Here is a 14,545-nt window from a genome sequence, read left to right on the forward strand (position 1 = left end):
ACCTTCAGTGAAATATCGGCTTTCATTTGAATTATCGATTATTAAGATCGGACGTTACTTAAACTCAATGCGGCAATCCGTTTTTCATTTTCATATTTTGTTTTTGAAATATTGACATTTTAAATAAACAATTGCTATATTTTAAAAACAAAATATGAAAATAAAAAACGGATTGCAGCATTGAGTTCAGCTTAAAAAAGTAATTCAAAATGATGGGTCACAACACCACCTTCATATTTAAAATAATTAATGACATTTCAAAATGGCAGATTTAAGATGGCGGCCGAAAAAAATTATCCGTCATAACCAAGTGAAAATAGGTTGGCAATGACTGGTGGTGTATACTTATCTTTATCTAGCACTATGTTAAAAGGGGCTAAAAATAATGTTATAAAAATTCCTCATAACTTTGGAATGGATCAAGATTTCTAAAACGGATTGTGGCATTGTAATCAAGGTAAAAATCTTGTTTGGAATAATAGGTCACAACCCTACCTTTACATTTGAAAAAAATATTTTGCATCCAATATGGCGAATCCAAGATGGTGGCCGAAAATTACCACCTTGTCAAAATTAAGTACTTAGGCCTACTACTCGGCAATGTTTAAAAGTGGTCTGGAATTGATATTTTAAAATATGTAGAAAAAAGTTGGAGGGTGGAACAATTAAAACTCACCCTGTATATACGTCTGTGAATGCGATAACTTGAGTATTTTTTTTTATTTTGATGAAATTTGGTTTAAAGGTGTAAGGTGGGATAAATTTGAATGAATTTGCGAACCAACATGATCGGACTATGGGAACGGAGGGTTTTGTGCGGTAAAAATGGATTTTTCTCATTTTGACCCTCAAAACACAAAATTTCCCAATTTCTCTCTAGCTTAAAAAATTATTTAGTATATCATAGAGTTTTTGTACAGTTAAACGGAGAAAATTCAAAAAATTGTAAATTTAATATTCCTATGTTATTCTTATGGAGAATATTGTAAAATGTTGTAGTTTGCTTGTTTATTTATATATTTTGATCAAACTTGGCAAATATATTTATTTTATACTATGCTATTAATATTTTACTAAAAAACACACTTTATTAGTTTCCTTGTAGTATCAAACCTATGATTTCGTTAAACCTTATGTTATTTAAATAGATTTAATTGAAAATCAGAACAAAAGGAAATTCAGCAGGTTTGCTGCAGCAGGGGTATTTCAGTTACCTATCTTAGTATATCTGTGTTCAGTCAAGTTGCCTTTGTTTTTTGTATTAATTTTATATGTCTTTGTTTTTAACAGTCCATGTAATTCCATCACATGATCATATCCATTGTTGCATTCGTTGGTCTCAAATCACCGCTCATAACATCACGCATTCATTTTTCTCGTAATAAATTATACTCTTTTATACCAAACCTATTGACTTTTTCCTCTCTAATATAAATACACCGCACAATCTGTGTATAAAAAGATTCAATTTATAAACTGTTATGTTTATTTAACAACAGTGTATTTAAGATGAACAAGAATTTAAGTATTGTTTCCGTGCAGTAATGGATTTCCAACCACATCCCGAACTATGGCCTAAACTATTCTATAAATAGTCGTCCACCAATAAATAATCTTAGGTAAAGCTTTCAGTTGACATTCTGAAGAGGGGAAGGAAGGCGGCAATGGAGGGGCTACACGCGTGTAGTTCCACTTGTGGCCGCAAGGTTCGGTAGGTTACGGATTCAACTTTGCTAGTTGCAGAGGTTCACAGGCCATCACTTTGTAAATTACCCATACATGCTAGTAAAAAACAATAAACAGGGTTTTATAGAACAAAGAACAATCCATGCATCCTTGGTTTTAGAATTTTATAGTAACAAAGATTATAATAAGTTAACGCAGTTTAAAATTGCAGTTTTTCGTCTACATTCAAAAGAGGATTTTCAGGCTTTATGCTACGATATTAAAAATATTGAAACCACCATATTTGAGATGATTTAATCCTCTTCAAAATGAGACCCTAACTTTGATTTTACGTTAAATGTAGCCTTTAGAAACACGAGGCCCCCAAACCCTTACACGTAACGGAAGAGGTAGAGCGGACCCTTAAAAGACGCTAAATCGACTAACTTCCAATGGAGTTGCTGCTAAATTCAAAGCAGATTATGGCTGTCCAGTTGGTAACCCAGAGTTTGTGGTATACATTAAAAATGGAGCACCTGAAATGGTTGATATCACCCCACTTTTCAGGATTCCCTATTGGAGAAAATGCGTTAGTTTAGAGGGATGCCTCAAATCGAAGAAGAGCTACTGCTCAAAGACATAAAGTTACCCAATGTTACTTTGTGACAAACTAATGATCAGTAAGTTAACAAGACCGAGAACAGGAATGTACGCGAACCTCCAAGACAAAATTTGAGATATTTAAATCAAATTAATTCCCATCAAGTTTTCAAACAACTCTAAGAATCTTAATACCGTACAGTTACTCGAATCCAAGCACCAAGTTGGTGTTTCTTACTACGTTGCTCATTGAGCCGCATGGGTTTCCTAGTTATAAATAATTCTCAATTTAAAAAAGGGTTTACTGTTTACTATACAGTATTATTCAGTTAGTTTCCTAGGGGCATGCGAAACTTAAGCATGAGGGTTGTGTTAATTTTATTGCTACACTGACTACATGCCATGATTTAATAGAATTAATGTTGTCTGAATAACTTCAAGAAACATGATGAAGAAAATGTATGTTTGTATCCTGTGGAGTCAATTATATTAAATTTTACAAAACGAATACCATAACACAGTTTGATTACATAAATTCTATGTAGTTTTAATACTTTTTTTCAAGAACGATTTTTTATCAAGAACACTAGATTGTCTCATGCAGATTCAGTTTTGCAGATTCAAGTGCAAAGATAATTTTTGTTTGAGTCTATATGTTAATGCAAAGAATGTTTTTATGGAACTTCTTGGAGAATTTACTCCGTCAAGAATTTTTAATTTTGTTATTTTTTATACATTAGATCAATTGATAGATTAGTTGTTTATGGCTTTTTAACAACAAATTAAAAAACGGGTTAGTTAGTTACCTTTGAGCATGTACACATTCCATTTCCATGTTAAATCTTTATCCCAATTGAGAATAAAAATCAGATGATGTTAATTACTGATTTTTGTAAAACAGGCCTACACAAACTTTTTAACTTAAAAGTTAAAAATTTGGAGATTGGCTTCTGCCACTACGTTCTTTTTTAATAACAAATTTCATTACATCTAGTCCATATAGATGCAATTTCAACTTCGTTATCCAAAAGTTGATGGTAGTACATATTCAATCGACGCTATCAGCAAGTGTTTGTCTGTTGCAGGAGTGGGCTGCTTAACTTCTGCGCTGTGGCGTTGGCACTCAATGAGCTCGGCTACCGTGCCGTCGGCATCCGCATTGATAGCGGAGACTTGGCCTATCTCTCTAACAAAGCCCGAGAGTGCTTTGTCAAGATCGGCAACAAGTAGGTGTTTTGGTACCTGTATGAAGTGTATCTTTTCAACCCCTTGTAAAAACCTTGAGAACAAATTATATTTCATTTATATTATATGTCACCATTTCAGAATAAAGTATTAAAGTATTCTCTAGTACAGTAAGGACTATGCAGAAAAGTTGACTAAGAACAGCACTTGCAGTTCATAGCTGAGTTACTGTGCAACAACAATTTGTTATCTGACTGAAAGAAAATCTAAGAAGAATCAAATTGATTGGTTGATTCACGGACATTCTGTGTTTGCCACATTCCGTTACTTCAGAATACTGCAGCATCTTTCATCATGCACAACGGGTTGAAAGAGTGCTTTACCCCACCTCATTTTTCATTGTGTAGTCAAACAGCAGAGGGTCTGCAATCTCCGCTCACTGCTCAAAACTTTCTAAATATTTTAATCCTTATCATTGATCGTCACCTGTTGCAGGTACAACATTCCCTGGTTTGCTCAGCTGCAAATTGTTGCTTCAAATGACATCAATGAAGAGACAATCTTAAGCCTCAACGAGCAAGGTCATAAAATCGACTGCTTTGGAATCGGAACTCATCTAGGTAATTCAAACAATACACTCTTAAAAAACTTATGAAAATTTGATTGAGCAGTATTATTTATGTTTGAAGACTTTTAATAAAAAAAATATCAAAAATGAGAACGCCACAATTTGTTTTAGCTGTCACATGTTAATTGTTGCAACAACAAATGATCAGCTGTGCTTATAACATAAATTAAACTATGTAATTTTATTAAATATTATTCCTGAGGCTATTAACACTGAGATTTTGATGTGGAAACCTATTTAAAAAATAGTGATTCTTGTGCAAAAACCCAGATATTGTCTGGACCACATTCCATCCTTGGTCAACATGGCGCTGTTCCAGATTGGAAAACAATGGTGAACTGGGTAAAATGATTTAGGATAAACGCTTAAACCTGAAAAATAATCGATAGGTTCCGCAAAAGATAGTGCGAGTCACAGTAACTGAAAGTCCAAAGAGATTTGCCAGGAAGCTTTTGTTGTTACGTTGGCTCCTTTTTTTGGAGGGGGGGTTGTTCTAATAAGTTACTTGAAGTTAGAGGTCTTTCAAAATCAGCCCACATAATTGCTTGAACCGAAGCTAGGAATTGTCCAAAAACTTAAATGATTCCTGAAGAAATGCTGGAGGAGTATTTGATGGAGTTTTCAAGTGCTTAAAAAGGAATGTCAAGTAGGACAAGGACGTCACTTGCAGGATTTCTTTCTCAAGAAATGGAAAAATGACTTTGTTAAGTTAAAATGGCAAAAGATAAGCTGTGTTTTGATGTGCTATTTATATCTTTAGTTTAGGGTGAATATTATTGAGTTTGTACTACTTATAAATTGGGGTGCTTTCATTGCCCCTCCTATAGAAAGTACTATCTTGTTTGCAGAACCTTTTATTGCCGATGATTATCGTGATAAAGACTTTATCTTTCTAGAATTAAAAGTTTTTTTATCCTGCTTTAAAAATAATAAAGCACCTGGTCTAGATAGGGTCCCCAAGAGTTTTTTTAAGAATGCACCATACCGATTTTTTACTAAACTACTTGGTATTTATAATGAAATTTTTTGGAGGTAGAATTAAGGTTAGTTCAAAATTATAGAGGATTGTCTTTTATAAATTGTAATGGTAAAATATTTATAGGAATGCTAAATAATAGACTTCAAAATTGGGTGGGTCAATAAAAACTGCATCTAATCGAAGTTCCAGGTCGGTTTCAGACAAAACTATTCCACTGTAGATAATATTTTTAATTAGGCATCGATGATCAAATTTAGTTTGGCAGAGAAAGGTGGCAAGTTGTATGCATTTTTGTGGATGTTTAAAGTGCGTTTGATACTGTTGATAGTTGTTAGTAGTTATATTAAAACTTTCATCAATCGGCGTCTCAACGCATGTTTTAGATATTTTGAGGAGTCATTATTGTAACACATCTGCAGCGGTTTGGTGGAAAGGCGGCATTTCAAAAGAGTTTGAAACAAAGACAGGTTTAAGACAAGGTTCTATAGGAAGTCCTCTCCTGTTCAGCTTATTCATAAACAATTTGCCAGAGGTGCTGGAAGGTGGCTGTAAGTTTCGGTGGAACGAGAGTAAATTTTTTTATGTATGCAGACGACATCGTATTGCTGGCCCCCACAGCAGCAGCATTACCAATTATGATTATCTTATCTTATCTAACAGGGGCAGGTCGAGACCTTAAAGCACTTCATCCGAAATCGAATTATTGCGCACCCCAGATACTTAATTGCTTTCTTGTTGACCTACAAGTTGAGGCGCCCAATGAATGCCTGTAGCTTCCCAATAAGTTCATCCTCAGGAAGAAATCTACCTCTAGCCATATTTCCAAGAGTTATCGATCTAGCGTCAGAGAGCTCAATACAATCAAAGAGTAAGTGATCAGCTCTCTCTTCTGACCTATCACAGTACCTACAGATCGGTTCACCATCATATAAGCCCATCCGTTGTAGATGTTTCCTGAATCTTCCATGACCAGTTATCAGTTCAACAATTAATTTAATTCTTCGTCTGTCTAGTCTCAAGAGGTCACAGGCAACCTTTTTGGAAGGCCTAAACAGAGTAAGCTTGCTGACCCTAAGAAGGGGAACATCGACCCAGCGTTTGCGATGCTTTTCCTTGGCCCATGACGCAATCGCAGAAAATACACTGTTTCGTGAGATGCCACAGAAGGGTTGCGGGCCTAACAGTGATGTCGCAGAGGCAGTATTTGCCAATCTGTCTGCAGCTTCATTTCCTTTAATGCCTGAGTGTCCTGGTACCCAGCAAAGCGTAAGGTCATTTCTCCTACCCAACTCAGACACAGAAGCAAGACAATCCCACACGAGCCTGGAGTTGAATTCGTAAGAGTTTAATGCTTTTAAGGTCGCTTGACTATCAGTAAAGATATTGATTGTTTTGTCTCTGATATCTTTGTTAAGATGTTCTTGAGCACAAACTAGAATGGCAGTGACCTCCGCTTGAAAAACAGTTGGGTACACCCCCATTGGAAGACAAATACCAGTGCCTCCATTCATCCAATGCACACCTGCTCCAGTGCCCCCATTTTTGATCTTAGAACCATCAGTATAGCATTCTAAGTCACCTGTGGGTATGGGTCCTTTTCCGCCAGACCAATCCTTCCTATCTGGTATTAGTACTTTGAAAGGCTTTCCAAAGGAGTATTTTTTGGACATGTGATCTGAAGGTAAGTCCAATTCATCATTATGTACCACCTGAACAATTTTAGAGTGCCCTTTATTGTTCCCTGAGGCTATCCATAAGTTTTCGCATCTAAGGCGTTGGGCTGTTTTACTTGCTACCACCTTAATATAAATGTCAATAGGTAGCATGTTAAGCAGACAGTCAAGTGCCGCTCCAGGACAGCTACTTACTGCCCCAGTTATCATAATAAGAGCAAGCCTCTGAACTCCTGCTAAAGCTTTGACAGCTATAGTTGATTCCATCTTTGGCCACCACACAAGCGAACCATATGTAAGGGCGGGTCGAACAACAGATACATACAGCCAGTGCATAAGTTTAGGCTGTAACCCCCATGTGCCACTTACCATCCGCCTGCATGCCATAAGGGACCATTTACCACGCTCAATGACTTTTTGAAGGTGTGGTCCCCAGTGAAGTGATCTGTCCAAAATTAACCAAGATACTTCACCTGATTCTGCAGCTCTATTACAGTACCCTGCAGTCTTAGTGGGCCGATCCCGTCCAGTTTCCTCCTTCTTGTGAAGGGTACCATTACAACTTTCCTGGGATTTATAGAGAGCCCAACTTCCTGGCACCAACGGTCCACTACCCTTAAAGCTCTATTCATAAGGTCAGTTATGGTTCCGTGGAACTTTCCAACCACAAGGATTGCAACATCATCAGCATAACCTAAGGCGAAAACCCCACTTTCGTTGAGGGTCCTTATAAGGTCGTCTGCTACCAAATTCCAAAGTAGAGGAGAAAGAACCCCCCCCTGAAGACATCCTCGAGTAGTTCTTGCCTCGATCGTATCATTGTGGAGTGAGAGCCTAACCTTCCTACTGAGAAGCAAGGATTCAATCCATCTACATATTATACCGTGAAAACCTCTTGCTCTCACCGCATTAAGAATCGCTGGAGTACCAGTATTGTCAAAAGCACCTTGAATATCGAGAAAGGCACCCAGGGCCACTTCACTGCTCTCTAGAGCTTTCTCAATCTTGCTTACAAGTTGGTGCAACGCAGTCTCGCATGATCTTCCTGAGACATACGCATGCTGATTAATATGTAAAGGATGTGTCCTAAGAGCTGTATCCATCATATATCTTGAGACCAACTTTTCTAGGATCTTAAGAAAGAAAGAAGATAGAGAAATGGGTCTGAATGACTTAGGGTCAGTGTAACTATCCCTTCCTGGTTTAGGAATAAATGCGATACGCGAATTACACCACCCTAAGGGAATGTGTCCTAAGGCTAAGCTGGCTCTGAAAAGTTTACAGAGTGGGTGTATAATTGTATCAAGACCCTCCTGCAAACAAACAGGTCTTACCTCATCAGGACCCGGCGATTTGAAGGGTCGTAATAAGCCAACAGCCCATCTTACCTTGCTGAAGGTGACTATGCGGCAAGCAGTGCTCCACATAGAATGAGTGGCACGACGGCCCAGGTTAGGCCGCTCTGGACTCACCTCCTCCTGCTGCACTTCAGAAACAATACAACCAGGGAAATGAGTTTTTACCATAACCTTTAGTATTTCGGTAGGTTCAAAAGCCATTACACCATCCGGTCCCTCAACGGCACCCAAAGTAACATGCCTGTCTCTAACAAGTACCTTATGTATTCTAGAAGTATCCTTGATACTCTCTAAATTTCCACAAAAATTTTTCCATGAGAGCCTTTTGGCCTTACGTACTGCATGGTTATATTCTGTGAGAGTTGTATGGTATATATCCCAATTATTGGTTATCTTTGCTCGCCTAAATTGGGCCCTTACTCTCTTCCTAAGAGAGGCAAGTTCAGGACCCCACCAACTAGCCCTGTTACTCTTTCCCTTGCTCAAAGGACAATTATCCTCAAAGGATGTAACTATGCACCTAGTTAGATGATCTGCCGCCTCGTCAAGCGCATCAACTGTGTTTATAGGAGATGTGTTCAGGTTCGAGGCAATTCTGCCCCGAAGATCAGCTCTGAAGGATGCCCAGTCGGTTTTAACTGGGCTCCTAAATAAGCGAACCTCGCCGCAGAAATTCCCCAACCCGAAGACAATGTGCCTATGATCAGACAGGGATGGCTCAAGGGACACTGACCAGTCAATAATCCTGTCAGCCATACCCGCCGAACACAGGGTAAGATCAATTACTGATTGGCCTATCCTGCTTAAAAAAGTTGGTTCTGAGCCTACATTTGCAACAAGTAGGCCGCAAGAAGCTATGTATTCTAGAAGTGACCTACCTCGGTTGTTAGTGTCCCTGCATCCCCAGGCCGTATTATGGGCATTGGAGTCGCAGCCTATCACGAGTTCGGATCCAGACTCGTGTGCGAGGTCGACCAATCTTCTGACCTCGGCCGATGGGAGCAGTCCATCGTCGCCCTGTGGCATGTAAACAGAGGCCAGCAGCAGTTTTATGTTGGATTTAGTACATACAGTCTTAATTACTGTTACGTCCCTCGAACAAAGCTCTAGAACTGGATTACATTTTAGCCCCTCTTTAACCCAAATGCAAGTTCTAGGGTGTGGTACAGATGCAGAGAAGATGCTACCCTTTATAGTTCCCATCCCCGCAATTCTAAAATTATTGATCCAGGGTTCCTGAATCAAGGCATAATCTAAGGACTGCTTAACCGTGCTCAGAGAGAACACAGCCGTGGCAGCCTTACTGTGCTGTAGGTTCGCTTGAAGGACCTGAGTCATCAGAGGGAGCACCAGAGATAACTCTGAGCTGTATTTTCCCCAGACCCAGATAGATAATCCAGCCACGATCTTTCAGAACCTGCGCATTCATTTCATCAATAGCAAGAACAAGAATCTGATGATCATCCTTCCTCTTCCCACCAATGACGCGCCAGTCCTTTGTCGTGACACCAGGATTTTGCCGCTCAATCTGAACAAACACTTTAGAGGCTTCGACCTTGGCCAAGCGCCTGTCAGTGCGTAGGAGCACTTTGGTCGTGCGCAACAGATCCTTATAGTCTGCTACAATGACCTCCATACTCCCCTCACTTCCCAGCGCCAGCTTCGGTGCCACCCTCTTTAGCCAGTCAGTTGTTTCAGAATTACCACAAGTTACGACAAGAGCACCCTTCTCATGGTAAATTTTTTCAAACTGATGAGGAATGTTGGCGCCATCATCACCAAACACCAACTCCATCAGTTTGTCCTGCAACAAATCACATTCCTCAACAGAGAATCTCGCATCGGGATAGGCCGCTGGAGCTACTGCCAACTTGTGACCCACAAGCTGATCTCTGTAGCTGGCCTTTCCTGCAACGAGTCCATCTGCTGATTGATTAGAGTTTTTATTTCTCTTAGGAGGAGGATTTTGAGACGACCCAGGGTTACTATCGGATCCGGTTCTACGCATCGGTGATACGCCTGAACCTTCCCCAGGAGAACTCAAGGACTCTCGCTTCCTCTTTCTCCACTGTCTGTTAGGGATCCACGTGCCCTCAGCCTTTTTCCTTTCTCTAACAGACATATTGTACTCAGTTTTGGTCATAACTGTAAAAGTGATCTCAGAGTCGGACGAAACATCCGCCAGAGATGGAGAGTCGCCAGCACTGCTGGTGTTTAGTGGCTTGTTCAGGTCTGCATCTAACCTGTGGCAAAGCTCAAGCACATCAGTAGATGAATTGGGTGGAGTTCTTGCTGTTAAGGAACTTCTCGAGAAGACCTCTGGCGTGTCCAGGATCTCCCCAGGTTCCGTCTCCATAGCGGTGTTCTGCACAGTAACATTATCATTGTTAAAGGAAAGCTGATCGTTGCCCTCCCCAGAATCCATGGGCTTGTCCTCCAAAAAGGAGGAGTGGGATTCCCCGCTTGAGCAGGTACCCACCTGGGGTAATGATTCCGTTCGTTTACTTTCAGCCATTACTAAAACAAGAAAAGCAAAAAAGTTAGCAGTTTAGCAGCCGAACCGTGACCCACTCACTACGCCTGCTAATATCCAAGACTGGACCCTTTCGGGGTAGGACCCCTCATCGTCTCCAGCTCAGTCCTGTCACAGCTGCACACATACCTGTAACAGTTGGCGGTAACATTAGCTATCTGGGCCTTGGCCGGATTGGTGATTGTCACCTCCGCCCAAGGCCAGTACTAGAGCAGCCGCTCCCTACCCTAGGGCTGTCTAGTCACGACACAGCCAGCGCTAGATCCGCTGCCTTCAGCGAGTGCAGAGGCACCCCTTGCAGGCTGTGCATAGCACAGTACGACTTTGCTGAACAAAGTCGACTCACAGCGGTCTTGGAGGAGGAGCTGTCATAGACAGCTCCCCCTCCCTGAGGAGCTTACGCTTACCTCTCGCCTCCCAATTATGATTAAAAACTTAATGCTACAGTGCAACCTGGAACATTACAGTAAATCTGTCAAAATCTAAAATAATGGTTTTCAGAAACAAATTGGTAGATTATCAGGACATGATAGATGTTGGTATAAGGAGGGGCAAACAGGTTGTAGTGGTAAATAGTTATAAATATTTGGGAATGTTATATACAACGACATTGTCATGGGAAAAACATTTCATAGAGAAGAAAAGGCTTACTAATTATACAATTAATTCAGTAAGGCAAAGGCTGGTAGACAACAACAAAGTTCCGCTGCTAATTAAAATATTATGTTTTGAATCTATTCTCACAGAAAAAAACTTTCTTTTCCCTTAAATTTGACGTTTAAATCGTTTAATTATCTTGAATAGTCCCCGAGCAACGACCGTTTGAAATCCCAGCATTCTTTTTAAACACCCTGTATAAGTTATGTAAACCAAATGAAATAGGTTTTTTTTTAGTTTTGTATAAAATTGATGTAGTTAGGTATTTTATTTGTGTATGTTAGGAATAAAGTGTATTTTGTTTTTATTTTATTTTCAAAAATGTGTTTTAACATTCAGGTGTGCCAATCAAACAGACGGTCGTAGACCATTGTTTAATAAGTGTAAGATTATGTTACGAGAGGAATGTATTTTTTTTAAATAAAGCACTTTATTCATTCAATCATTAAAAAACTATTTTGAAAAAACGCTTACCTCAAGTCAAAAATTTTCTAATTGTTCTCAGATTTTATTTGAGAGTATCTCAAATTTATCTTTAAGGTTCATTTACAACTTGTGCTTTTTAGATTAGTAGGCCTAGTAAAATTCTTGACTCCTTATAGATTTTGTAGCTATATTGTTTTTTAAAGTATGAAATTAACGTCTGACGTGTTAGCCTAACTAAAGCTGTTTAACACTAACAGTTAGTCACACTCCGGTTGGATCTGGCTATTTGTTTGTGGTTGTTGCACTATTGATTTGATTGTTTATTTTACAAATTACAGTGACATGTCAGCGACAGCCAGCTCTAGGCTGCGTGTACAAATTGGTAGAAGTCAATGGAGTTCCCAGGATCAAGCTGAGTCAAGACGTAGGCAAAGTGACCATGCCTGGACGCAAGGATGCCTACCGTCTCTACGGTGCTGATGGTACGTGTTGGTAGAATTGGAATACTAAATAAGCTCTGTTAGTGTGAGATCTTGCTCTTACTGTATCTTATCAATTCCTGTCTATTTAAAAAGGTTTTTGACCTTCACAATAAATGTTTTAGCAAATTTCCCATATAGGAAATAAGCAAGTTCTCATGGTAAGACCTAGACCCGGGACCGGTTCACTTTTTTGTTTTGATGTCAGTACAAAAACACTGTCTGTTCAAATTAATATATACAGTAGACTCCTTTTTATCCGGACACCTATTAACCGGACTATACTCAGTAGAAATGACATCTCTTTATCCCGATAATTTTTATCAGCACATCGGTTTAACCGGACTAGATTTGCAGGAAGTGGGCGGTAGTGAAACGACTGTTCTCGTGGGATGATTTGCGACCAGTGATTACGTGTCTAAATTAGGGATGGTCGTCTCGAAATTTCGGGAAATTTTCGGGAAATTTTCAATCTCGTTACATGAGACGAGATTACTTTTTGGCCGAGATTTTTATCAAGACGAGAATAAAAAAAAAAAAAAAAAAAAAAAAAAAAAAAAAAAAAAAAATTAAAAACGCCTGCAGAAAGTCAATATAATACCCGCAATACAGGATCGTGTTGTAGTTGCGTTTCCTTTTCGAAGGCGTTCTTATTTAATTAATTCTTTTAATGTAAATATTACTTTAATTCTTTTAATGTAAATATTACTTTAATTCTTTTAATGTCAATATTACTTTCATTATTTTAATAATATTACTTTAATAACATTTGAGAAGTTTTGTTAAGTGTAAGCAGTGTGAGGAATGTTTTATTACTATAAAAAAAGTCAAAACAAGTAACTATTTTATAAAAATTAATATTGCTTTAAGTTAGGCTTGATTAATAAAAAAATGTTATGCTGATGTTATTTAATGAAAGATTGTAAATATTCTTGCCTATTATCATTATTTTAGTATTTAAACAGTCATCTAGCAATGTTACAAAATCAGGTAAAAATTTCGAACGTGCATTTCCCGTTGTGTATGAGAAGAGAAATCTCGTCTCGATATCGTCTCGAAATTTTATGAGAAATAAAAAATATTGTCTCGTCTCGAACTAAAAATCCAATCTCGTCCATCCCTAGTCTAAATACAATGCTCTCCTAATTTTAAGTCAAATACTGTATAGAGTATGCATTTAAATGGTCCGTTTTAACGAGATTTTGGGAACGTCGGTTTAACCGGAAAAATCGTTATCCGGACTGGCCTCGGTCCCGAGGAGTCCGGATAAGAGGGAGTCTACTGGATATGTGTGTCCGTTAGCACGATAACTCAAGCAGAAATCATCTGATTTTGATGAAACCATTTTGTAGACCTTAAAACAAATAAATAATTACGTATTTTGGAGTGTTTTAGTACGGTTATTGGCTTCCGAGAAAAAAAAAGGAAATTTAATTCAATATAGCCTACATGTTATTTTTATAGGGAATAAGAAATTTATTGTAGTGTGCTAGTTTATGGATATATTTTTATCAAACTTGGCGCATTTATTGATTTCATACTAAGCTATTTATATTCCACTAAAAACACACTTTATTACCCTCCCCAAAGCAGCAAACCTAGGTACTCATTAAACCTAATGTTATTTAAATAGATTTAATTGAAAATCAAATCAGGCAAATGGAAATTCGCTTAGTCTGCCGGTTTTGCTGTGGCGGGGGTATTTGAATTAAGATCTTGTCTTTTCTTGGGAGCAACTGTTTTACATTGTTTAGAAAACTAATGCAAAGAATATGGACAAAAAGAGGTATCAAATTTTAGCTTTTTATAGTTAAACTGTGTCTTTCCTTTTGGTCATGTGCCAATGTATATTTGTGTGAAATATTTTCTGACAAATGTATACAAATAGGCCCTAATGCTATGTTTGAGTCCAATCGGCTAGTCTGCTCGTTTCTCAAATCAGAAAATAATTTCTTCTTCTGTGTATTACTGTACAGCTCATGAGATCTAAGCTGGCACTTGGCCTAGCGCGGACAGTGATGGCGGGAGGAGGGTGGACGTAGGAAAAAGACCGGACTGCAAACATTTCCGCTGCCTCACGGGGTTGACTGCCCTTATATTATGTACTTGAGCGCCTTCATATGGGTCGCGAGGTCATTTGATGCAACCCGCATGACGGGACATAATGTTTTTTAACTAGCTACTAGTAGCGATCAGCCAAGTGCCAGCTTAGATGTCACGAGCTGTACAGACAGTGTGTAAGGGTCTATTCACACACATCAGTTCTGGCACGTCACAGTTCAGTCACATCAGTCATATCACAGTCACAGTAAAAAAATGTTAACTTAGTTCAAAAAAATGATTATACATTCAACGTCTTTAT

The 14,545-nt window shown here is 38.6% G+C and overlaps 1 protein-coding gene across 7 annotated transcripts in view; it reads left to right on the plus strand.

Moving 5' to 3' along the window:
- LOC128988660 (nicotinate phosphoribosyltransferase) overlaps positions 1-14,545 on the plus strand; it is a 63,644-nt gene that overhangs the window by 42,245 nt on the left and 6,854 nt on the right. For all 7 annotated transcript variants that reach the window (XR_008490411.1, XM_054410154.1, XM_054410155.1 and 4 more), the window contains 3 exons: positions 3,351-3,491; positions 3,946-4,070; positions 12,043-12,186. Coding sequence is in view for 6 of the 7 variants with exons in the window: in XM_054410154.1 (XP_054266129.1) it covers positions 3,351-3,491; positions 3,946-4,070; positions 12,043-12,186 (410 nt within the window). In the remaining variant the exon portion in view is untranslated. The remainder of the gene's footprint in view (positions 1-3,350; positions 3,492-3,945; positions 4,071-12,042; positions 12,187-14,545) is intronic.

Source organism: Macrosteles quadrilineatus, unplaced genomic scaffold (genome assembly GCF_028750875.1).
Source record: "Macrosteles quadrilineatus isolate MER2022 unplaced genomic scaffold, UCM_ALF_1.0 Scaffold_3__2_contigs__length_128488019, whole genome shotgun sequence".
NCBI lineage: Eukaryota > Metazoa > Arthropoda > Insecta > Hemiptera > Cicadellidae > Macrosteles > Macrosteles quadrilineatus.